Genomic DNA, 27,931 nt, shown 5'->3' with positions numbered 1-27,931 from the left:
TATTACCTTAATCTTTTGTTCATTACTGTACCTTCAGAGGCAGAAGGGCAGCGTGGAAGTCGGGGAACAAGGATCATGCAGTCTGCGGCGGCTACTCCCGGTTCTCCATCGCGTTCATCCTGTTGCGAAAGGGAACGGGAAAGGGAGGTTCGCGAGGACCGTGAACTGGAACGCGTCAGGCAAAGTCGGGCGACTCCTGAAGGCGATCGCGAGGAACAGAACGACGAGAGGTCCGCTGTATCCGGGCAAAGTCTTGGTACTATGACGATTAGCGGTAACCAGGGATTACCTCTGTCTCTGTCTTTAGAGGACAGAGATCTCTGGACCAAGTTTCAGTGCCTCACCAACGAAATGATCGTCACGAAGAACGGAAGGTGAGTGCACTGCCAAAAATCATGCTACGAATATCAATTCACGGGGTAAAATTGCACGAACGATTCATCAGTAAACACTGGGGTGGACCTTAATAGGTTCATAATTCTTCGTTTCTATATAAATAACTATGTAATTACTGTATGTAAATGTAATTAACATGATAAAGTAAATTATGAAACGACAGTTTTTTCTGATTCTATGAAAAAAGTGTACTGATAAACTTGTAGTTCGTGCCAAGGCGAATTCAATGATCTGCTATATCATGACCTCCGGATGACCTTCAACTGATTATTCATTTCACATTACAGTCTATAAATATCTTTGAGTATGCGCTTGCATAAATAAATAATTAATGCGTTCAAATGATTAGAATATTAAGAAACAAATTTTAAATCGCGTAAAAGAGGAATCAAAAATATGTTTTTATACAGGGTGTTCGGCCACCCCTGGGAAAAATTTTAATGGGAGATTCTAGAGGCCAAAATAAGACGAAAATCAAGAATACTAATTTGTTGACTGAGGCTTCGTTAAAAAGTTATTAAAAAATTTCAAATCATTCTGAAAAAATTATTTTTGGTTGCGGAGATCAATTACAATCATTTTTGGTGAGTACACATATCCCCGGAATCGTATCCATTTTCGAGAAAAAAATTCGGGTAGGTGTTTTCATGCGAATCTTTAAAATGTCATAACTCATGAACAGATTGGAGGATTTTAATGTTTTGATCGGCAAACAACTCGTATTTTAGTGGAGAATATGTTGATATTCCAAGAATATTCGAAAAGTTGTTCTTGACCTCGTAAAGTGCGAAAACCCCCATAAAAATGGTTCAATTTTCAAACGTTCATAACTTTTAGAATAGTGAATATATTTCAATGAAATTTTTTTCTGAAGTAGAGCTTATAGATACCTACAAAAAAGTATTAGACAAAATTTCCGTACAGTGTCAAACAAATTTATTAAAAATTAAAAACGAATTTTTAAGAAAAATCGACAAGGGTTGCCTAAATTTTTCGGCGAAATTGAAAAATTTCAAATCGTTCTGGAAAAATTATTTTCGGTTGCGGGAGTCAATTACAATCATTTTTGGTGAATAGACCTACCCCCGAAATCCTACCCACTTTCTAGAAAAAAATTCGGTACGGGCGGAACTTTAAATGTTAATAACTTTTTAACAAAGTCTCCATCAACAAATTAGTATTCTTGATTTTCGTCTTATTTTGGCCTGTAGAATCTCCTATTAAAATTTTCCCCAAGGATGGCCGAACACCCTGTATAGCCTTGGCCACCCACGAACAATGATCATTAGTTCTACGAGCCCTTTATAGTCGTCTCTATAGATAAATGTTATAATTAAATAATAACAATTTCTTCAAGCGACATTTTAAAATAAAGTTACAAATAGGATTAAAATAAATTACTGAAATTCCCAAACTTTAAGTCATTTGTGGCTCATTTTCCCATCGTCCTATTGACGTCCCCTTTTGCAGGAATTATTTTGTTATCAAATTGAATAAATCTAGAGGGTTGCACATAAAAATTTCAATAATCAAAAATAAGGTCCACCCTAATGAACAGAGAAGAACACGTATTAGCCCTTTGAAATACAAATAAAACGAAATTCAAGGCGTCCCAAAAATACTATTTAATTTGAAATTTTAGGTTCAACCGAACGACTAGGTGAAGACAGAGTTGGGCAAATTTTATTCGCGAATAACGAATACAAATTTTAGATTCGTTCGTAAACTAACTCTTATAGGCTGCTTCTTTTGCGTGAACATCGATATAAAAAATCCTTCGATAAGCCAAAAGGGGTTCGTGGAAAGAAATGGTTAAGGGGTAAGACCACTGTAAAAACTTGAAATAAACCTTTTTTTTGCAATTTTTTTTTGATGGATGGAAAAGTAAAAGGATAATAATATTCAAGAATGTCATGAACCATGTCATTAAATGTTACAAAAAAAAATATTTATTAAAAAATAGTGCAAAATGACGACGCTGGAGCCATTCTCGCCAGGCGTGTTTTGAATTCGAGTGTGTGACTGACGCAAATTTGTATCTGGAAAAAAATAAAAAATCTTCTCTTAATCTATGAGTATAGCTAGAGAAATACGTAGGGGATTTTTGAAATATTAATTTTTGTGTGATTGGAGAGCATTTGAAGTAGAAAGTTCAATTTTGTACAAAAAATGGTGCAATCATTCGTCAATAAATAATGTTAAAATTAACTTATCGAAGATCCCCTACGTATTTCTCTAGCTATACTCGCGTAAATTAAGAGAAAATTTTTTGTTGCGTCAGTTATACTGCATGCCGCAGAGCGCCTCAGATTCAAAACGCCTCGCGAGAATGGCTCCAGTGTCGTCATTTTGCACTATTTTTGAATAAATATTTTTTTTCAACACTTAACGACATGATTAATAACATTCTTGAATATTATTATCCTCTTATTTTTCCACCCAGTCGAAAAAAAAACGCTTTATTTCAGGTTTTTACAGTGGTCTTACCCCTTAAGAATCACTGAACTAGAGCCTCGAATAATTGTCAACCTATCTCTGGAAACAGACATGATTTATTAAGTGTCAATGATATGCTGATTTCCGTAAATAATTCACGCGTTTAAAATAGTACATCACGAGTTTCATATTTAAGAACGCCGGAGGATCTATCCGTTTGTCGGAAGGTCCAAAGCAAAGATGGCTCTTCGTCGAGCGTAAAAATGTATTAATTAGAGCGTCTGTGCGAACAAGGCAGAAGGTAAAAATAATAGTCGGTATATGCTGCGCAAGGGAAAAATTTATGGAGAGTGGAAAGAGATCATTACGAAACGTTACGAAAATTTAGATGATTCACACGGACGAATGGACGCAACGGAACAACCTTAGTACAAATCTTGCTTTTTTAATTTTTTATATGAATTTAAATTACTATATTTATATGAATTATTATATTTATATGAATTTAAATAGAATATAGACGGTAGTAAATAGCTTTCTTCCTTACTTATCTTTGTGGATGGAATGAGGTAAATTATGTGTAATCCAATGTTGTTTTGGATAATAATGAAATATATATCTAATATACATATACGAGGGTCGTAGAAAATCCAATAGCTGGTGCTCGTAGCATCGAAAACTTTTGTTTTTAGTAAGCATCATGACTCACTAGACAGCTGTCAAATTCTCAGTTATATCCACCATACGATTTCCTTTTTATTGTCCATTGAAGCAAGAAACTTATGCATATTTAGAAAAATTGAAAAAAGTGAGTTTCGAGCGGTGATTAAACACTTGTATTTAAAAGGCTTAACACCGAAAGGGATCAAAGCTGAGTTGGATGAAGTTTATGGCACATCTGCTCCTGTGTTTGCAAATATTTTTACCAATACGAGACGATGAATGTATTTCGCATCACTGCTATCATCCGATACATCAAATGCTCTTCGAATGTGATTTTTACTCGATGCAGGCAAGTATACCGGGAATTCGATGTTCAACGTTATGATGAGATTTCCTTTTTCTTTTGGAGTTTCTGGTAACGGCAGTCCTTCGCCAAGTATGCACTTCCGATAATCAGGTCTGTCGTATATACAATAAAAAGATATTACCAATTACTATTACATCAATTGAGCTAGGTTGTGAAGCAGTCTTAAACGTTGCACTCTGTCCTTTCACTCTGCTTGGTATACTCCCTTTATGTACGGGGGTCGTTCAATGAGTCCTTAGAAAATCCAAGTGCTGGTGCTCGTAGCATCGAAAACTTTTGTTTTTAGTCAGCATCATGACTCACTAGACAGCTGTCAAATTCTCAGTTATATCCACCACACGATTTCCTTTTTATTGTCCATTGAAGCAAGAAACTTTTGCATATTTAGAAAAATGGAAGAAAGTGAGTTTCGAGCGGTGATTAAACACTTGTATTTAAAAGGCTTAACACCGAAAGAGATCAAAGCTGAGTTGGATGAAGTTTATGGCACATCTGCTCCTGTGTTTGCAAATATTTACAATTGGGTAAATGAGTTTAAACGTGGCCCGTACATCTACAAATGATGAACGTCGTTCGGGACGTCCAGTGGAAGTGACTACTCCCGAAATGATTGACAAAATCCACGATATGGTTTTGAGTGATCGACGAATCAAAGTGTGCGAAATAGTTGAGGCCACAGGCATATCGCAAGGAACAGTGTTTTCAATTTTGCACGAAAAATTGGGTATGAAAAAAATCTCGGCAAGATGGGTGCCGCGTTTGCTTTCAGTGGAGAATAAACCCAATCGTGTGATCGACTTTAAGGTTGTTTTGACGCTTTTTCGTCACAATCCTAACGAGTTTCTGCGTCGATAAATAACTGTGGATGAAACGTGGATACACCACTACACTCCAGAGACAAAGGAACAGACAAAACAGTGGGTTTTTGAAGGCGAACGTGTTATGAAGAGGGCGAAGACGGTGAAATCGGTCGGCAAGGTGATGGCCACAGTTTTTTGGGATGCACGCGGAATCATCGACACCGATTACTTGGAAAAAAGGAAAAACTATAACTGGAGAGTATTATGCGTCTTTATTGCACCGGTTGAGCGAAGAAATCAAGAAAAGACGTCCTCATTTGAAAAAGATCCTCTTCCATTAAGAGAATGCACGAGTGCACACCTGTGCAGTTTCGATGGCCGAAATCATGGAATTAAAGTTCGAATTATTACAACATCCACCGTATTCACCGAATTTGGCCCCCAGTGACTTCTTTTTATTTCCAAATTTTAAAAAATGGCTCGGCGGACAACTGTTCATGTCGAACGAGGAGGTCACCGCCCAAACAGATGCCTATTTTGAGGACCTTTCGAAATCTTACTTTTTAGATGCCTTAAAAAAGTTGGAGAAACGTTTGGAAAAGTGTATAAAACTAAAAGGAGATTATGTTGAAAAATAAAAAAAAATCTGCCTAAAATAATTTGTTTTTTTATCTTTTTCTAAGGACTTATTGAACGACCCTCGTGGGTAACATAATTTTCTGTTGTACACAACTCTCAAAAGACAATGAAACCGACGCGTAGATCCTCTCGCGAGCCAGTGCTGCCAACATTAAGCCTACTTCACACTACATTCAGTCACCAGACATACAACTAATAAAAATAACCCTACAATCTTCGCCTTTTCACTAAGTAACTGATATATCAAAGTCGATAATTTTGTAATACTTGAGAATGTGCCTCACTTTCTATTAAACTAAGAAAAAGTTATTTTAGATATCAACCATCGATTGCTTTGAAACTTTGTATGGATAGTAGAACATAGACTATTTTTCTTTTATCTTGTTCCACTTTCATGCTTCGAAGATCAAACCAATCCTCAAATTTTATGAGAAGAGGTACAAAAGTTCCTATTATATCGTTGACCTAACAAATATAATATTACGTTGAATAAAACTTAATATGTAATTACATTCTTATCGTCAATCGCCCTTAACAGCGAGTAAACTATCCTTAATTTTTGGGTTTGATGGACGAAGAATGGTATGGAGATAGAAAATATTAAAAATTTAAATTTAAATACACAAGATTGGGAAACACAGAAGCGAAAGTGCGCTAATCTGGGGACGTATTTTGACATTTGGGACTATAAAATTATTTTTTTTTTATAGTATTATACAAAACAAAATGTATTTAAATATTCTGAAATATTATTAAAAGGTGTAACAAAAATAGAAATTCAAGCTACATTCGAATACTACCAAGGCAATGATTCTAACCATACAGCACGAATTGTGTAAGAATATTTACACAATTAAATATATAAAAAAATATTTATATTTGTGTAAGAATATTACATTATCATTTATTGTTTATTCGTCAACATTATCATTTATTGTTTATGGCTTTACAATTTCTATCCTTAAACTTATCCTTAAACTTTCTCTCCTTATACATGATATACATATGTAAAGGACATTGCAATCGAGGGTGAGTCCGTATAAGTCATCATTTTTCTCAGAGAGTATTATCTTTATGACAAAAATCAATAGGCCATAAAATGTGTACTTTGATGAGGTCTACAACTTTTATCTGAAGTATTTTTCAACATTCCCATTATTTACGGAAGTAAATAAAAAAACTATGATTTTTATAGTTTTTTTCATGGTTTCCGCTATGAAAATAAAATTTGCACCAATTTTCACCATCATACTCGTAATCAGCACGTCGAAATACGTAAGAATCTAGAGTATAAAAAAAATCGGAGGTATGACCTTTTCGTAAGCACGTCATATTGTTTTTTCCCCATTGCAGAATTGTGTAATAATATATAAAAGATGAAGTTATAAAAGAAAACTTTTGTAACATTCGCATAAACAACTAATTATTAAATTATTATTAAATTAAATTAAAAAAAAAAATGCTGTTTGCATTCTGGACAAAAGTATAAGTTTGGTTAGAAAAAAACTGCTTATTCTTAAACTAATTACAATAAAATTTGTATTTTAAATTTAAAAAAAAATTAGTAAATTAAATTTTAAAAAAATTATTAAATTTTTAAAAAAAATTATTAAATTAAATTTAAAAAATATTATTAAATTATTAAATTAGAAGAAAAAAATGTTTGCATTCTGGACAAAAGTATAAGTTTGGTTAGAAAAAACTACTTATTCATAAACTAATTACAATAAAACTTGTATTTTAATAATCAGTAGCGAAATAATTGTCGGAAAATGTTTAACAGATTCGAATTTTGCCCGTTTCCGGGAAGCTGGTACTAGCTACCATTGGACGTTTTGTAAAATGATAAACCAGCACACGGTCGAGGGAAACAAGATTTTATGAACACTAATGAAAGTAACACTGGTGCCAGCGATCAAGCAAAAGAATCGAGCCGCCGACAATAAAACTTTACGATGCTCACAATCCTGCATAAAACGTTCTTCCGTTCAACTGGTACCTGCGAACACTTTGCCTCCGCACGATGAGCGCAGTCGACAAACCGTAATCGTTTTTAATAACATACGAATCGTAAAAGTAGTCGGCCAGTTTACATCGTGTCCGTGCCGGGTATCTTTTGATCTTTCGGCCCACCCGAGGGATTTTCCCTCGCCAAATCGAGGTCCGTCTTTCGCGTTTCCGGTTCAGCTTTTTCATTCGTAATGCTTTCTTATTTTCTTTAGGCAGAAAAAGTAATCAAGCACGGCGCACAGTGCGTAAATGGGAATTCGGCACAAAAATCATAGCTTCGAAACTAGTCCATTCTCGACCTACCTCTTATAGTTTTTTAAAGAAAATACAGAGATGCATCGATTGATGCACAACAAATTATACATTTTTGTTAAAAAGATTGAAGCGACCTTGATTTTTTGTTGAATAAAAATTGTTTTGCTAATTTCTACTATTACAATTTCTTGTTGGATTGCTGTGTAACTTTTGTTCGAAAAGTTTTTTGATTGGTTTAGAGCAGGCCTAACCCAGACCTAACGTTGAGGTTCCATAAAATAATTTTGGGGTTCCCCGAAACAAGTTGCGATATAACATTAAAATAAGATTAGCTGCAATATTTTCATAGAAATGCATTAAAATATTAACAAACTATTAAATTAAACTATTAAACAAATTCAGTCAAATTTTCTTGCGAAAGGCATTATTGTTTATCTGTCGTTTCAAAGTCGTTTATTCTAAGATCGTCTCATTAGATCGAACTGTTCTATAAAAGTGACAGGCTGCCAGAAATGCATAGGCGCCTGAACGGTTCTTAAGGGTTCCATAAAAAAAAAAGTGTGGGAAACCCTGGTTTAGAGGAAGTGCCTGAAATATCGTAGCGATCATTTCGAGTATATGGGTGTTCCAGAAGAAAATCATAACTTTGTGTTACCACCGTGCGACGCGTGTGTAGCAGTTGGCAGCCGTGTCCGGTCTCCCCCTCTACTTTCAGTACGTTTCTTGTCATAGGGAGAGCGGAACACTACGTTGAATTCCACTATGTACAAACAGTTGCCATTTAACCTTTTGTGTCATTATATTCCACTCGCGCCTCGACTGCTGCCATCAATTTGCATCTGTGTAATGTTTTTCCTTTATTTCTTTTTAATTAAAATATAAAATAGATACAGAAACAATTTCTTATCTTGGTAAATAAACAAAAGAACATTTTTTATTAGATTAATTCCGATTCTGATTCGGTGCAGGTATGCAGTACTTGCAATAATAATTTTGATCAGTTTCTCTGTTTCGGTCAAATTCGGGCAGCTAAAATTGGCGTTAAATTAAAGTTTAATATATAAAAAATCATCGAGGTATTTTTTGGTATTTTTTTTTAAACCCAATTCAAAGTTGATGATCATTTAACATAAAAAATTGGGACCAATTGTTAATATTGTAAAAAGATTGTTTAGTAGTTTGGAAGCTACTATAATACTGTACACAACTTGCAAAAATCAAATTAAAAACATAAACTTTCGGTAAATGGCACATGTTTAAGAAAATGCACCGAAAATTGCAATTTTCTGTCATCATTTTCAACAACAAATTGGTAAATTCAGTAAATGTTATGGATAGTGTTAAAATCTACATTCCTTTATTAACATTTTGGGGTATAAGAATTTATGAAACATAGACTTTAGTTTTTTTACTTTTGTCCATTGCTGGATACACTGTGCGACGATCCGAATTATGGTAAATGTGCCAACCACTGGCCAACTTAAGACACCAAAACAGTATTTTAAACTCTTAGAAATGGATAACATTCTTATCTAATAATAAAGATAAACAAGTGATTATCCGTTATGCGTTAATAATACGCAATAAAAATATTCTACAACGTATAAATAAAACTTTAACTGCTCGATTAAAGAAACACCACAAATAACTTGTATGTTGGTTTTATATTTACATGACAAGAAATGGAATCTTTACGCTAACTATTGTCTTATTGTTTCGAATGACGTCGATGTTAGTAGATTGACTCGAAATTTTTATGTATTTATAGATATACATTTTATCAATTGCCAACCAAACTTCATATGCAATATGACAGTGGAGAAATTGTTCCCAACGATACTCTCCTCCAGGAGTGTATTTTCCAACCAACCGAACCAAACTGTGAATTATGGTTCTGAATTGCAGTGCGTTTTAATTGTCATTAAAAATGTAATTACCATTGGCTTGAAACGCTGCATAACTCTGCGAGTTCAAGAAAAATGCGGAATGGGATTGTGGTCCGTTAATAATATAGAGCGTAGTTTATTCATGTCAATAAGTCATACATTGGAAGTGATACAACTATTTCGGTATTAATATTCACGCACGAAAATCCCCACAACCGAGTGGCGATCCTGTCTTGGGGTTCCCCCACGGTCGACCAGTACTTTCCCGTAAAGCGCCATCGTGCGGCCATATGCGCGCCACAATTCCCTCTCTTGGACGCACGATCTCACTGGTTACCTGTAACATCTTAGTACCCTTAATTACCTTTTCTTCAGTCAGTCCTTTTGTTAACACTATGCCGTCCGCACGTCTAATCTAGATTTTTTCGTGTCGCACCGGTGTAACTGACTTACATAATTTCGCTTATCGCCGGCGGTTTTTCGAGATTCATCCGAAGATGTTGCCTCATTTTCCTTTTCTGAAGACGTAATGTCTTCTAGTTTTTCACAATCTTCAAATTCGTGTGAAACATCAGACAAGATGTCCACACACTCATCATGTGTAATTGTGTCTTCTTTTTCGTTTGCCATTGTCGAAGAGCACAGGTTTTTATGAAAATACAAAGTTGTTACGTCTGTAATTTACTGTTAGTTAAACAGAACACGCAATATTAACTTTCGTTCTACAGTTTTGAATACCACAATACAGCCATCGGCGCTTGCACAATAATTTCCGAATGGCACCAACGTGGAGCCACCGGACGTCATAGTGTTAATATATCGGCATCGTTTTCCTCTGATTTTATATGTTTCAGCTCGACTCTTTTCTCCTTTACTTCATCTTTCACAAAGTAGTACTTTCTGTTAATGTGTTTCGTCCTGTTAGTGACTTTATCCTTGTTTATCCAGCCAATTGCCGCCTTGCTGTCTGTCTTCACCTCTACTGGGTTTTTACATAAATGTCCCATTCCTAATCCTTCTAAGACTGTCTTGATCCACTTTATGTCCCGTATGCCTTCACAAATAGCCAATAACTCAGCCTCACAGGTAGACAATGCTACCAGTTATTGCTTCTGACATTTCCAAGTTATCAGATTATTACCTATTTTGGCTATGTAGCTCCATATGATTTGGCATCTTTTGTGGCGGTCCAGCTTGCATCGGTACTCATCGTTAATTGGGACTCCTTTCTATCATACTGCAACTTATAATCCATTGTTCCCTTGAGATATCTATACATACTCTTTTTACTGCTGTTAAGTGCATTACTCTTGGTTCTTGATTATATCGCGATAGTCTACTTATCGCATAGGAAATATCAGGTCTTGTTCCCACAGCTACGTACATAAGTGATCCTAGTAATTCCTGATACTCTGTTTTATCTACTTTAAGTGAGTCTTCATATACATCCAGATCCTGTGTTATATGTAAGTTACGTTTTTTCAAGATCTTCGCAATGTATGCTGCCTGAGACAATTGTATTCCATTTTCGTTCTCCGTAATTCTTATATTTAGAAAGTTTTTATCCTTTATTTCAATTAGTTCGGAGTGTTGTCTAACCTTTGATACTGTCTCTTCAATTACTATATTGTCTGATCCTATTATAATAAAGTCGTCTACATATATTCCCACCATCAGCTGTTGTTTTCCCTTTTTCAAAACATAAGCACACGGTTCACCTTCTATTTGTATTAATCCTAATGATATTAACGTGATAATCCATATATGCTTCTTCGTAATTCGCAAACCTTATTATTGTCTCTTGCAAACCCTGGTGGCTGTTCCATATATACTTTCTCCTTCAGATCTCCATAGAGATAAGCTGATTTCACGTCAAACTGTTTAATCTTCATTTTGTAAGTTGCCACTAATGATAACACAATTCTTGCAGTTTCCAGCTGTATAACTGGTGTGAACGACTCCTCATAGTTTATTCCTAATTTTTTATTACATCCTACAGTAACTAATCTCGCTTTGTATTTTATATCACCTTCTGGTGTTTGTCTCTTGCTGTAAACACAGCGACTCTTTATCATTTTCATCCCTTCTTGCCATTGAATTAATTTCCATACACCATGTTGTTCCATTGTGGTAATCTCTTATGTCATGGCTTTTTTCCAGTTCTCTGAGTCTTTTGATTTTATTGCTTCTGCATGGTTGTTCGGTAATCCCATGTCTTGTATAATAATGAAATTTGTTTGCTCCTCTTTTTCCTGCAATCTTGTAGATCGTCTTACCCCCTCTTCTCTCAGATGTCTCTCTATTTCCATCATTCATTCCTCATGATCTTCTTGTATGTCTTGATTTTACTTTCCTCGTGTATGTCCACAGAGATTATTACTGGTAAAATTGTTTTTACATAAATAACGGCTAATGCAAAATGGGTGTAAACAAGTAAACCACACCTGTAACTCGTTTTACACGATTTAAAATCTTAAAGTTTCCATAAACTGCATAAAACTATACAGAGTATTTGTCCACCTCTGGGAAAAATTTTAATGAGAGATTCTAGAGGCCAAAATAAGACGAAAATCAAGGATATCAATTTGTTGATCGAGGCTTCGTTAAAAAGTTATTAAGGATGGCGATACGTCATTAAGTAGAGTCTATCATGCTGAATAAGAACCACTGTCGCATGCACGCAGCTGTTCGCAGATTGCCGTTCTACAGGCGGAACTTTAAACGTTAATAACTTTTTAACAAAGCCTCAATCAACAAATTGTTATTCTTCATTTTCGTCTTATTTTGCCCCGTAGAATTTCCCATTAAAATTTTTCCCAAGGGTGGCCGAACACCTTTTATAGGGCGCCACGTAACCCTAAAGTCGGCCCTACACTAATACAGTCGATACTTAAAGATAAGAAAACCCTAAAACAAACCAATAAAACCAAAACGACGAACCGTCAGTCTCATGTTTTGTTGATTTTTACTTTCAGACGCATGTTTCCAGTTGTCAAGATAGTCGCGCGAGGATTAGAACCGAAAGCCATGTACACTCTTCTTCTCGAATTCGTCCAAGTGGATCCGCACAGGTAACAATAATCTTGTCCTCGTCTTTCGTACGAGAGATTAGGGGTAATTATCGTACCCCTTTCATCCACAGAGCAGTAACACCGTTAAGCATGATTCTAAACTTGTTAGAACGCTATTTTTAACTCGGTCAATCGTCATCCGTTGTTTGCACGAGGAATAGATCGCGGTAGGAACGCGAGCGAGGCAACTCAACTATCGTTCGAGAAAAGATTCACGACTCCTGTCGTCAACCATTATGAGTTAGCATGGCTGTTTAGTAGGGTGGACCTTAGTTATACTTGATGACAATTTTTTTTCGTGATTTTTTTCGGGACACTCTCTGGAATTGTGATACTAGGTCAAATAGACAATAAAAGTTCATATAAACTGCGAAAGTTCTTTATTGAAAAAATATAAACTTTTAATGATATTTATGATTTATCATGGCAACTACAATAAACGTTCGAAAATTCCTTCCTCTGCGAGAATAGAGGCTTCCATTCGTCGAATTTTTTCAAATATTCCATCTGTATTGGAAATAATAAGTAAATGCATTTATGAATACATTTCCAAAATTAATCTTCTGTTTGTATCATCTTGTAAGACGAATTTTGACTGTTTAGTAGGGTGGACATTAGTTATACTTAATGACAAATTTTTTTCGGGACACTACCTGGAGTTGTGGCACTAGATGAAAAAATAACCTATGCAAAATCTGAAATTGATCGGACAAAGGAAAGGCGAGGCATATCGAAGTTGAACATTTTTTATTTTTGCAACCCGTTTTCCTCCATTTCAAGTGTATCGCTATCATATATTTTAATACCTCTTTGAATTCGTCTTGCCACACTTTATAAGGATATAAAGTGGTAGAAATAAAATTTAGGGTTTTTCATGTTTTATAAATTGCAATTCCAAAATTTCAAAATTTTATTTCGGGCAAAAAATATTATATTTACTTCGTTAACTTCGAAAAAATGAAGTCATATATTTTTTATTGCATCAATTGATGCACTTTGATATTATTTACAAAAGAGACAATTAAAATATCACTTAAACTAATAATTTTTTATCATAAATAGGTTAATACTGTTTCGTAAAACGAAGTTAACGAAGTAAATATAATGCGAAAAAGTATATTTTTTGTCCGCAATAAATTTTTGAAATTTTAGAATCGCGACTTAAAAAAAAACAAAAAACCCTAAATTTTGTTTCTATATCTTTAGAAAGTGTAGCAAACGATACACTTTAATGGAGAAAAACAGGTTATTTTTGCATAGGTTATTTTTTCATGTAGTGTTACAATTTCAGGGAGTGTCCCAAGAAAATTCTAAGTTGAAAAATAAGGTCCACCGTACTATTTAGTTATAACTAGTTTAAAATCTGTAGGGTGAATTTGCCTAAATCGTACCCCCTAAGGGACTTTTAGTTAGGGCACGTCGTTGTAACAGACAAATGAAGTAGCATTTGAAAATTTTTATTTCAGACGAATAGGTAACGTTGTCAATGTTTTCGTATTGTCAAAAATTATACGTATAAAAGTATAAATCCACTTAATTTCATTTAAAAGCAGTAATTTCTATAAAAGTTGTTAGAATTAAAGAAAATAAACTCAACTTATACAATATTTGTTTATTAATTTAGAAAAGAAAAAAAAGGAAACAAAAAGAGTGTAATAATTTTATGACATTGTGCCCTCCTCGTAGGCACACTCTCACATACCAAAAAAAAATAGACACACCAAAAGACATAAAAAGGGGAGATACAGCAATGTAGCCAACCACACAAAAACAAAAATAACTTTTACTAGACAAGCGTTAAACCAGATATAAAAAACAGATTATAGAAACATATTTTTAACAAAAGTGACTATTAATCGGGTGAAGATTACCCCTACTTAGGCTAACAGAAGAGATACCTAATGACCAAATCATCTGAAATAAGATGTTTTATAATGTGTATTAGTATTTCGGAAAAATGCAAGAATATAGAATAGGAAATCCAACGTTGAACTTGAAACCAATACAAAAAATCGAAAAATAAGAACCAAGTCCCTATACATAATGATAACAAAGTTGAACAAAATGTTATTCGAATAATAGATAATCAATAAAACTAAACATAGCAATTTTTACGATCGAATGAGCTCAATTGTTATTTGTTTATTGTGAAATAATCTATTCTATCATTCAAATTTATATTTTTATTTAACGAGTAATGGGTAAACAATTGTTAAAAAAAAATAAATAAATATAATATAATTTCCTAATTGCACCAAAAATATTAAAAATTGACTCATGTTGTTTATCTTGTATAGCTTTCAAGTTGCAACAATAAAGTAAAAAATAGCCAAATATTTGAAGATTAATTTCTACCCTTTAAAGTGAATTTGAGCAACAAAAAAAATTATGTAACATATATGTATATATGTATCTATATATGCTTTATATACTCCCAAAATTTCAGAATTTTTGAAATTTCCAAATTGAAGATCATCATGTTAGAAATGTTTAAATTCACTCAATAGAAGATGGTGATATTCTTTCTGGCTGAAAGATTAAATTCCTTTGCAGATGAAACGTTTAATTTTTGCGTGCTGAAGGAAATATTTAATATATTTAGCACAACGTTTTCAACTGAATTCTCAGTCCTCTTCTGTGCAAATAAATCCAAAGCAAACATATTAATCTAAACAGAAACGAGAAATAACAAAAAGTCAAAATAGATTTAAGAATGTCACCTTGAAATTTAAGAGACAATCACATGTTAAAAACGATTATTTACATAAGAAACACAAAAATATAATTCAAACTATGTACATCAATTCTAAGAAACTAATTACACTTTTCTTTATTCAACTTCAGTATCGATTTTCTAATTCTTATTATTTATTGGAAAAAGAAAAAAAATCGTTGTGTAGAATAAATACATGTTTGGTTTTCCAATAAACGAGAGAAAGTTGAATAAATAATTATGCAACTGAGTTTTTCACAACAAATGTATGTTCCTACATGGTTTGGTTTCTATTTTTGTGTTTTTTAGTCGTATGACCATTTTTAAACGCGGCCATTAAACACGTGGTTGTCTCTCATGATTTTAGCAAACATTCTTGAATTTGTTTTCACGTCTTGTTATTTCTTATTCCTCTTTACATTACATGTTTACTTATTTTAGACTTATTTATACCGAAGAGGACTGAAAACAGACCTGGGTAAAATTTGTTCGTTTTAAAAAATTTTCCTAAAACGAACGATATACATAATGATATTATTGAAAGATTAAATGTTTAAAAGTTATATAATTTAAGAACCGTTCTTCGTAGATGGAAATACGTTAACGGAGAATGGGTCCCAGGTGGAAAGGCGGAAGTCGCCCCACCGAATCCTATTTACATACATCCAGAGAGCCCGAATTTCGGATCCCATTGGATGAAGGAAGCTGTATCGTTCGCTAAAGTGAAGCTGACGAACAAATCTAACGGGAATGGACAAATTATGCTGAACTCGTTACACAAATACGAACCTCGTGTTCATTTGGTTCGCGTGGATGCGGTGGAGCAAAGAACGGTACAATATTAGTTGTGCTCTCTGATAATTATACCACGATGAACGTTGTTCTATAATATCTAATCTGTATATTAAAAAATTAGGGATCAAGAAGGTAAATTTCTCAGAAAAACATGTAAATGAAAATATATTGTTTAACTACAATCTTTCTTCAGCCGATCCTTCTTTAAGTATAATACTAAGAATAATACACAGGGTGTGTTATGCAATTGTCGCCAATATTTTTGAGGCACTTCCGATAATCTGCGAAAAAAATATTTTAAACAAAAGTTAATCAGTTTATAGTCAACTACAAATTGTAATATAAACAAAAAATTTTCAGAAACAATTCTTTATCGATAAAAAGACAAGGTTATTTCTTTTTAAATGGCACTGTACATTTTTGACTTTATAGAGTTGTTGCGAATAAGAAAAGGAGTATAACGACCTACAATGATAATTACATGATCTAAAATTTAAGTTTGACTTTTTTGTTTTGTTTTTCAATGACAGATACAGTGACTGTCACTTAAAATCGTACATCTAGCGGTTCAGCCAATAACAAAAAGTAAACTGTTCCTTTATATACTTCTTAGCAAACTTGTACCTCTTCTTCCTATTTTGCAAACTTATGAACGGCTTCTTTCGAGCAACTCTACCATGATACTTCTGTTTTCTTAATACTCTTCTAATGGTTGAGTCACTTTGTTTCTTAATTAAATATTTTTCAACTTCTGACGCTAATTTTGGAGCACTAATCCTCGGATCACCCTTAATTTTTCTAACAATCCATCGTTCATCCCTGATATTCAGTTTTTTATCAGACCTCTCTTTTAATTTATTCACTACACGGTCCTCTACTTTGTATCATTTTATTATACACTGAACTGTGCTTCTACTTCGATTAATAATTTTACTAATTTCATTATAACTTTCTTTGTTTTTATAGTGATACTACTGTAGTTTGTCGCATTGTAAGTATTTTTTTATTGATTTCTTGGCAGAACAACGCATATAACAATCAGAATGCTGCTAAATCAGCTAGCTAAGCGTTGTTAGATAAAAAGCAATTGGGGATTCACCGAATTTCCAATGTTACCAACGATTTTTACTGACAGCTAAATTTCATACGCAACCTCAAATTTTATTTAATTTGTTGAGTACTACTAAAGGTTTCTTTGTATTGTTGTTATATATCAAATAAAGAAACATTACACTATATACCTCTATACGAGTTTCAACAGTTTAATACAATTTTCATGTTTTGTTGGAAAAATATTGGCTCAACTGCTAAGTGTCTACAGTCACTGTAGATTGTTTTGTATTGAGATTTTGCAGATATATTTCTTCGTCTTATAAATATGTACAGTATTTTCTTCATCCGAACATCAGATCTAAGAAATAAAAGACTATAAGTTTATGTATTTTCATATTGACGATTACAACGCAATCGTTAAGTTATAACTTTCATTTACATATCCTCCTGAGAAGTTTAATGCTCAAAAGTATCAAGAAGGAATAAACCTAACTCAGACCTTCTGAATACCTAATTCTTTAATTCTGCAGTTTCGAACAACGAATCTAAGAAATTATTAATCCTTATCTGATTTGTACATACTTAGGTTCTTACGTACCGCTATCCTGAGACACAGTTCATAGCAGTGACAGCTTATCAAAACGAGGAAGTGACGAATTTGAAAATTAAATACAATCCTTTCGCGAAAGCGTTCCTCGATGCTAAGGAAAGACCTGCTGATCCACAAACTTATCCACAATGTAAGTTGACTAGTTGAAAATTATGAAGAAGGGTTAAATCTTTCCACTGAATATATACAGTGATTCGCTGTCAAAATTGGTTACATTTTCTAATTACGATACATGTATTAGGTCATGTAATAGGTTCGTTCGCATTTCTTTACAAAAATATTAAATACTGCCAATTTTATATAGAACTTACTTGATCAATGTGTGTATTTATTTCTTCGACGTTTCTAATCAATTTTCTAGTAAACATAGTCCACGATAAAACATGAACGAATAAAATCAAGAGCAAACGTAACAAATTTAAATACTGTCTTTTTACTTAATCGTTTCTCATTACTCTTAATTCAATATATTAAATGAAATATAAAGTTTGAGTAAATCAATTTTGTGTTTAGACATTTGTTTCTTTTTGTCACCCGAAAAATTGAATAACTTTTGATTTTATACTTCATTCGACTCCATAACAAATAATATTGAACGGATTACAAATAATGGATAAGATTTCACCTGTTATTTTTTATTTGAGTTTGAAGATTTATTCGGATAATGCCTGACTCTAATCGGTGTATTAAATACATATTGAAGACCGTGACCTTTAGTACAAATCGTAGTTTCAAAATCCGTATGTAATCAATTTTGACCACTGCAAGCTACTATATATTAAAATCGTATTATGGATTACAGACACAGGTGCTTGGTTTCTGCCACAGTCTAGTATGGGATACGAATATAATACTGCTACAGCCATTGCAGCCGCCCAAAATCAAGCATCGGTAACGGTTAATAATCATCTCTCGAATTCCTGTACCATTTCTACAGCTGGTCACAGAAATACTTGTAGATCGTCGCCTTACACACTGAGACATAAATATATTCAAGATGGTACGACTCTTAAACCTATTAAGTGATGCCTTGGAAATTGGCCGAGATTTTCCCTTGGAAATTGACCAATTGCTATCTCCATCAGTTCCTGGAACTGGCTTCCCGCCTGTCCCGGCGGTCAAGTATGCTTATGTTTCTAAATCTATTGTTAAATATCCTCTCCCTAAAAAAAGAGAGATGGGAGTTCCTGGAAGATCTATTTCTAGCCAGATTCGGTCCCGAACATCGACCAATATCCAAGACATTACCACATTATTAATCTTATAATGCTTTCTTCTCTATCTCTGTCATTTTTAAATGATCCGTACTGCAAATATATGTAGTGATTTTATGCTCGTTTAGACTACTTTTACACGCAAATGATTTCTTTAAAAACAAATGATCTGACGTTTCAAATTAACGTTACAGAACAACGCACGGATCCATATAGCCCGGTGCAACTCTTGCATTCCACAGCCTACATGGCAGCATCGGGATGGTCACCACGGAGTCCAGAATCTTTACAAAACTTAAGTCCAGCTTGTTTACCACCTACCCAAGAATGGCCCACATCACCTTCGCCTTCGCCGACTTCAACATCGCATGCAGTATTCAACAGAGGCACTGTTGGGACAGCATCACCAACCACAGCTACAGGGTGCACATTGTATGTGCCGTCAAATCTATCTTCTGTCTCTCAAGAGCATAGTCACTGCGCCGACACCTCAGCCTGGATTCATCCCACCACTCTGTCAGAGCAACAACAACAGCAACAATCCTACTTAAATTTGAATCTCCACTTACATCACCAGATGTCTTCTTATCCGGTTCCACATACCGGGTTACATCACACTTTACATCCAAATGGCACGGATGCGGTTCCTCCTGTTGACGAATATGTTCACGAGTATCAGGCTTCCCCTATTCAATCAACAACACCAGACCGTCATCCGCAACACCATCATCCTCAAATGTTACATTTGCAACCAATTCAACAGACTGGTACAGTGTCTCCTGTCAGTGTAGAATATGACACTCCTCCAAAGGAACATCATATACCTGTTAGTTACTCGGATCAAAGTGCAGATACGCTGAACGACGTACAATCAAACGAGAACCGAAGATATCTGACAACGGTTATTGATAGACATCACCGTCAGGATTCAGATATTGCGACCAATGATCATCAGGCCGCTGCTTGGACACCACTGACACCGCCGCCTGCTCCGCAAACTACAGCAATTTGATTTAAGTATGTGATACAACTAGTTTTATTTATGTTACTTAGCTACTACTCTATGATTTCCACAACTGTTTCTATAGGTAGGTGATTAAACGAGAGCAAAATCGAAATATAAACTAAATATGAAGTTGTACACAGAGTCCACTTAGGTGCAATACGAATAAGGTGTTCTGAAACATAGATGTGCTAAAATTGATAGTTTAAAGTTTGGGTATGTTCATACTCGTCAAAAAGAACATACGTCATAAACAGTTAACACATTATTCCTTATTTTGATGAGTAATATACATATATACAATTTAAACCATTAATCTTAGCATACCCTGTATAGGTATTTGAAATTATATTAATTATTGTTAAGTATAGGATACATTTTTTAATGTGAATCGAAAAATTTGGGCAATATGCAACAAGAATGTAACGAATACTATGAAACAGGAATACAGTGAACACATGGTAAAATAGAGATACATATTAGCGTTTATAACGGGATTAGTTAAACAGTTTGTAGATTTTATCTAATAAACTGTTTAAATGTGTTTTGCCAATCGAATAATTGATGTCAATTCAATTTCGATTTCCGAGAAATCAATCCGTCCTATGATCGTGTCTTAATGTTTTTAGATAATATGTATTACATAATATAATCATTAAAATAAAATATACTAAACGAGCATATATCGTTTCTTCCTCAGAATTAAACGAAGTGCAATAAAATCATAAGATAATTTGCTCATAGATGACATATGATTATTTATTTATAGACAAATCATAAATTTGTAACCGTTATATATACAGTGGTTAATTTATACTAATTCGTAGCCAAGTTTTTAAAAAACAAAAACGATTTTGATAAATTAATTATTTATATAATTACAAAATAGTACAATGAAAAATGAAAGACGTAAAAATTGTATTTTTCATTTCAGGAGACTTCCAAATACCTTCCTATATACAGGGTGGGTCAATCACATTGCCATTTAGATTTACGTCATTATTAATAAGCGTAGTAAACAATGTCTCGGATGAAGTTGAATGATTTCGAAAGGGGCACATTTTGATAATATTAGTTTTCTTGCAGGTGAACGTGCAGAGAACATATGAAGGTCATTAACGTTTTTTAAATGGAATCAGTTGATGCACCTTGATATTCGTTACAAAACAGTATTAACCTATTTTAGTTAAAAAATTATTAGTTTAGGTAATACTTTAATTGTCTTTTTTGTAAACAATATCAAAGTGCATCAATTGATGCAATAAAAAATATATGATATATCATTTTAAAAAACGAATACCATCAAAATATACTCTTCTCAAAACCACTCAACTTGATCTAAAACATTTTTCGCTATGTGCAATAATAACTGTGTAAATCTAGAATATACGGTGTATATCCATCCTGTATGTCCTTAAATTGACTAGAATGACATTATACTTTTTCAGAAAATACTCATCATAATTTATTTTTTTATCTTTGTATATATCAATATCAGATTGTTTATACATTAACCAAACCAATGATTACCCATACACTCTCTTGTCCATTGAGTTTGACATACCCAACACCAATGATAATCACAACCTGCTCTCGTACAAACCATATGCATGCATCCTCCTGGTAAATAATATTTTCATTAATATGAAATTGTTAATACATCGCACTGTTTATCTCTAATATTATTACGTACCGTCTCTTTCAGTTGGTGTCCTACATTTTGGACACGGTTTCGTTGATATTTGTATAGTTTTCTTGCTAGCTTCGTCCCACTTTGCCTAAAAGAAATGGCACTCGATAAAATCTCTGTTTAATAAATGGACAAAGTATAAATAATATTGCATTATGTACATCTTTAGCTCTTAACGGATCCACCGGATATCCATCAGATTTTAATATTGTATTGGAAGATTCGGATGACTGCAATTCACACTCTCCTACATGAAATCCTTGTAAGCATCTCCTACAGAAGACGTACTGAAGACAAAATGTATTATCAATAGTTTTATTATTAGTCAAAAGTTATGCACAGTTATTCTGTAATTCTTGGCACTTCGATTATATTTTAATCTATAGCAGTTACAGAAAGATTTGACAGAGCTGTTGAAAAATCAGTAATTATAAGTACTATCCTATGCATATACTTTTTCATAATTTCTACCTTTTTTCTGAATTTAGCTTTTTTATAGAAAATATCCAATAACGAGTACTGAAAGTTTCTATTCCCCCTGAGAATCTACATAGAACAGAAATTTTTTCACTTTTCTCTCATAGTACTAACTATACCTATAATAAACTCGTCCCAAGAATATATTTATGCATAAATGCTGCACAGATTTATTTGAACCCCCAAAAATTTCGATCTTTTAGCACAGATTAATTCAATAATTTAATATTATTTTATTTTCTTTGTAAATCTTGTTACTTACAATATTCAAGATACAATATTCTAGAGGCCGAAATAGGACGAAAATCAAGAATACCAATTTGTTAATAGAGGCTTCGTTAAAAAGTTATTAACATTTAAAGTTCCGCCCGTACTGAATTTTTTTCTAAAAAATGCGCAGGAGTTAGGGGGTATGTCTATTCACCAAAAATGATTGTAATTGACTCCCGCAACCGAAAATAATTTTTCCAGAACGATTAGAAATTTTTTAATTTTGTAGAAGAATTTCACACCTCGAATTTTTTTCTAGAAAATGGATAGGATTTCGGGGGTATGTCTATTGACCAAAAATTATTGTAATTGATCCCCGCAACCGAAAATAATTTTTTCAGAATGATTTGAAATTTTTAATAACTTTTTAACGAAACCTCAGTCAAGAAATTGGTATTCTTAATTTTCGTCTTACTTTGGCCTCTAGAATCTCCCATTAAAATTATTCCCAGAGGTGGCCGAACACCCTGTATAAAAGAGGTAACATGTATTCTTAGCAAATAAAATAAAATAATTGACTTTTACAGATAGTGTATTGTACGTCATTAAATTTGCCTTAACAACTGCTATAAAAGTTTACAAATTGAAAAAAAGGAGAGATGATCCTTGTAACTGTTATAATATTGGGAATAATTAAAGCGTTATTAAATGAATTAATAGTTACTGAAATGCACTGTTATTACTTACTCCGCAGCCACCAATACACTGAATCCTTCTGCATTCATCGTTACTGCTACCATCGTCTGGAGTTGCTGGTATAATACCCATGCCACAATCTGGTCTTGGACATAAAAGACCACCAGCGCGTAAAACGTATTCTTCTGTACCAAATCTCTGGTACTGTTCATACTACATAGTATAGATATTATTAAAGGCTGAAAATATTAAAATTTTTCTTTTTATATAATACCTGCTCTGGAGAAAGGAGATGGAAGTGATGAACTTCCGGTATAAAAGAATCTGGGCATCCAGCTGGGCATGCAAGAGTATAATATCCTTTAGTATCATCGAATTGAAATTGACGTTCTCTTAAACGTACTGAACAATAATTTCTAAAGCAATCTAGACAAGTTACATGACCAGCCTCGCATGGAAACACCAATACTATATCTCTATAAAAGAATGAACCTTATTGAAAAATAAGAACATTTTTCCAAAAAGTACTGGTGGCCGATTAGCACCAAGGTTAGAGGAAGGAAAAGGGGAAAAGAAGTGCTAAATATAAATTGTTTTAGGAAATCCTGCACTCCCTCACTGAAATATACTTTTTCTTTTGTTGATATGGGGGAATTCTCATAAACACCCCGAGGCCCCTGTGCAGGTGGATCTGGAGGTAGTACACGATTCTTACAGTCTAAAACTCCTCAGTGATCAACTTTAGGTGCTTTGGAAGGGGACCGGGAACTCTAGTGAGACATCATAGAGTCCCCCACCAGCTTTTTCAATAGTGTAAATAAACGTTCTCTGTTTACAGAAATTGAACCGTCATGTAGTTTGAAAAAAAATTGGTAGATTATAAATTGGGCAAGATATCCCTATGCAGTATTAGCTATTACTACGAGTGCTAGCGACGACGACTGCCACAGAGAAAACAATTGTGTTAATTTCATCTGTATAGGCTGATTTCAATGTATCGTAACAAAATTTTTCATTAATATCTTGGAAACTATTAAATATCCGCTGCTAAAATTTTATATTTGGCACTCTCTCTCTCTTCCCCCCTCCCCTTCGCCTCCAAATTTAGTGCCGATCGGCTACTGATACTTTCCAAAATAAACAGCCAAAGATAATACTATTCCATACTATATGTATTATGGATTACCCTGGGGTTGCCAAAAACTTGTTTCGACGACGCTGTTTTCATCGACATCGACTCTCGTCGACAAGTGCTTTTATGGACACTATATATTTACTGGCAGGTTTGAGTTCATTCTTTTCTATAAATTGTTAATTGTTATTTGTTCAGGTTTATCATGCTAGTACATCAGTACACTTTCTGGTTTAATACATGATTATTGTATTAAATTATTAATGAAATAAACACTATGAGTTCAACAAGACAAATTAGGTTTAAACTAGTAGCGGAAGTTATTTTCTCTATTCATGAAAAACGAAAAATTGTAATTGATGGTTTTATACAGGGTGTCTTGCTTAAGTGAGTACAGCAGGATATCTCGGAAGGCGTTGTAGTTATTTAAAAAGTTGTAGTTATTAATTGTTTTCTTGTGGGTGGAGTGATGGCGAAGATGTGAAGGTCAATCTAATTTTCTTAAATGGAATGCTTAATTTTGTTCTTTATAAAGTAACAGCAGGCACTGAGACAAATCCAAAGAGGTGTTATACGATATCATTCTGAGTTCAATACAGGTAAATCGTTATCTTATGTTTACGTTCTGCATTGACATCCAGCAGCCGCTGGTGTGTAGCGTCAAATTCGTCCATATTAAATTATTTCCCACATGCTTCTTTCATTAATATCTTCATGTTTGACAAATCAGATTAGCAATAATCCTCAATCTCTGTTTATAACATCATAATTGCAGTAACTTGATACAAACGCAACCAACGCTGCTCAACAGCGGCTGCTGGCTGTTACACAACAATTTACCTTTATTCAATTCAAAATAATATCATATAGCACTTCTTTAGATTTGTCTCAGTACCTGTTGTTGCTTTCTGAAGAAAAGAATATAGCATTCCATTTAAGAAAATTAGATTGACCTTCAGATCTCCTCCACCACTCCACCCACAAGAAAACAATTAGTACTACATGATGTAGCCCATCCTACCAAACAACTTTTGTACGAGCATGTTTTTAATAACTACAACTTTTTCCGAGATATCCAGCTGTTCTTAGTTAACCTTTTCAGGGACGAATTTTTTTTCTTTTTTTTGTCTATTTATTATTAACAGTAACTATAATTATAAAAAAAAAACTAAACGTCCACATATGTGGCCAAGGACGTGAAGAGGTTAAACAAGACACTTTGTATATAGAAAAAGCAAAAGCAGAGACGACTTATATTATTGGGTTTATAAGAAAAATGGTATTAGGCTCGATGCAAGGGAGCGAATTTTTAACGCACGATCGTATATTTTTCCTTGTTTTTCCAATTAAAAAGAAAAACAACAAAAACAAATGTATAATCGTGCAACAAAAAGTGGCTTATATGCATTGGACTTTAGAGAAAGTGATTACAGATGTCATAGTACTGCAAATACATTATATAAATAAAATGATCAATATATAATCCGTTAATAGATACTGATTGTTGATGAAAGCATTTGTTGACGACTTAACTGTTTCGATGTAAACATAGTATAAATAATAGTGTCTGCGAAATAAGTTGTTGGCAACTTCAACGTAACTTATGTATTATACCTTATAGATTAATTACCTGACATCTGTGCATGCAAGACAAGGTATTTTTCTTAAATTTGGTTTTATAAGATAAAGTGGAACTGCTTCGTCTCCTTCTCCTAGACTAACGTGTTTTGTACACTTAAAATAAAAGCGAGCGTATAAAACTTGAGATTCCGTATCAGTGTCAGAAAAAGATATAGGTGCGGGACACAAATCATTTTCACAATGAACAGTTATTCTTTGTGGAAGTAGTACATCAGGCCAACATTGAGGATCTCTGTCTACCGTAACTGCCCCACTATTACAAGTTGCACATTTCACTCTTAACTTTCCTGTTGTAACTGCTTTGCATGGTGTCGAACAAAATACAGTAAAATGAGCGCGATTTTCCGACTGTTCTGTAAACATTAAAGATATGGTGTTATCTTTGCCACATACACGAAATCTTTTACAATTAATCCTTTCACTTCACATATATAATATGTTACAATAATTTTTGCATCTTGCACAGAAATTATTGCTGTCGACCGAATGTTAAGCAATGCTGGAATACCTCAGACATTTGATTATCAACTAGATTTAATTTTGTTTCTAGATAATGCAGTACACGCAAAAAATTGCTCCGTATATCAGCATCGAGTCAATTTCTGTGTTTATTACGTTGTAAGTATATTTTCTCAGGAGCACAGAAGCGAAAGGGTTAAAACCATTTACATTTAACAGATATGCACTTTAACCGTTTATGTGTAACCTTTGCAAGGCTATGGGTATTCTACCTGTTATAGATGAATTTTCTTGCGGATCTGATTCATCCAAAGGTAAATCAGAAAGAGTTTCATTCATCGGCTTGCCACCACTATCGTTCAATTCAGATATTTCAGAAGATTCTTCGATGGTACTTGTATCTTTGCTTCTATTAAGTTTTCTAGATGGAATTCGAATTGCGTGCAAAACGCTTTGTTGGCCCAAATCGCATTCCTACAACAGTATAAATTAAATATAGTGAAAAGTTATATTTTCGTAGAAATTTATACATCTAAATGAAATATAAAATACGTAAAGGTGAAATGATCACGATAAAGTAAGGTTATCGCGCATATATTGTTCCACGTTGTACAAATACAAATTAACAGTGATGTTGTTTAACACAAACTTACCTCTATTATTGTTGAATTATGCAATTCTTTACCTGCGAGAATAATTTTTATATCGTCAGGTGATGTTCCCATTCGAGAGGCTACTACTTCTTTTAAGTTTTTTATATCCCATTTCGGATTTAAGTCTACGGCAAGTGTATTTCCAGTGTTCGTTTTAATAAATATACTTAGCGAATTTGTTACTCCCCGCTTGCTAAACCAAATTAACTGCAACATCTTAAGAAATACATTTCTTACAAGGTCGAAAATAAAGCTCATATCAAAAATTAGTTGATACTGGATAGAACAACATACAGAGGCGACACTTCCCAGTATTTACGTAATTAAATTTGAATACCTACAGTAGGGTACTATAATACCTACTTCCTAAAACATTCTAAACTTTGAATTTATAAATAGAGAGATTTTTAGAGAAAAATATTGGACAATAATAAATAAAAAAGAAAACCAATATTTTTGATAAATAAAAATAATGCAATATTGTCAGAGATGATTGTTTAGACGACTGTACTTAAATCTTTTATCCTAAACGACTAATTAAAAAAAGTTACTACTTACATAAACATTTCTATGTAAGTCAATTTTTTTAGCAAGATTGATGCATTATAATTAAGATAGATGAATAAATTAAATAATGATATAAATAGATAATTATAAATAAAAATTTATTTGAGTAGCGCCCAACCGTTGCTAACCTCTTTTATAATAGATGACAATGATTAATAATTGTAAACGCGTTTACTTTTTCGCTCCATTCCTCTAATATTTCAATTGATACGAATATAACATTTGTTTAATTTTGAAAAATATTAGAATTCCATCAATTTGTTAATTTAATAAACAATATAATTCAATTGCTTGTTGGTTTAGTTGAATCACCTTGCTTAAATTAAAAGAAGGTTAGAAAGTGATAAAATAATAAGGGTTAAGGGCAAAAATTACATTTCTCCGGGTACAAACGTAAACAATATAATTCATTTAAATTCAAACAAATCAATTTCAGTGACATTATACATGATATCACAATATATATACATATACATATAACAATAACCTCATGAA

General features: G+C 33.4%; 2 protein-coding genes across 3 annotated transcripts; one reads left to right on the top strand and one right to left on the bottom strand.

The window, feature by feature from the left end:
- The first annotated feature begins 75 nt into the window (after positions 1–75).
- LOC122400669 (T-box transcription factor T homolog) lies at positions 76–20,501 on the top strand. The gene is made up of 6 exons (XM_043402246.1): positions 76–374; positions 12,428–12,523; positions 15,826–16,069; positions 17,671–17,824; positions 18,497–18,694; positions 19,103–20,501. The coding sequence occupies exons 1-6, from the start codon at positions 76–78 to the stop codon at positions 19,918–19,920; spliced, it is 1,809 nt and encodes a 602-aa protein (XP_043258181.1). The 3' UTR covers positions 19,921–20,501.
- Positions 20,502–21,244: 743 nt separating this feature from the next.
- LOC122400673 (E3 ubiquitin-protein ligase parkin) lies at positions 21,245–27,127 on the bottom strand. 2 transcript variants are annotated; one of them, XM_043402252.1, is made up of 8 exons: positions 26,870–27,127; positions 26,489–26,690; positions 25,747–26,110; positions 23,259–23,460; positions 23,036–23,197; positions 21,763–21,888; positions 21,605–21,689; positions 21,245–21,531 (listed from the first exon to the last, which is right to left on the bottom strand). In XM_043402252.1, the coding sequence occupies exons 1-8, from the start codon at positions 27,125–27,127 to the stop codon at positions 21,422–21,424; spliced, it is 1,509 nt and encodes a 502-aa protein (XP_043258187.1). In that variant the 3' UTR covers positions 21,245–21,421. The 2 variants fall into 2 exon arrangements, 1 of the variants encoding a protein (XP_043258187.1); XR_006259373.1 differs by lacking the exon at positions 21,245–21,531 and having other exon boundaries at positions 21,763–21,874.
- Positions 27,128–27,931: the final 804 nt, after the last annotated feature.

This window comes from Colletes gigas, unplaced genomic scaffold (genome assembly GCF_013123115.1).
Source record: "Colletes gigas isolate AHSC1104 unplaced genomic scaffold, ASM1312311v1 Colletes_gigas_Sc00019, whole genome shotgun sequence".
In the NCBI taxonomy this organism is placed as follows: Eukaryota; Metazoa; Arthropoda; class Insecta; order Hymenoptera; family Colletidae; genus Colletes; species Colletes gigas.
This window is presented reverse-complemented; position numbering and strand designations above follow the sequence as displayed.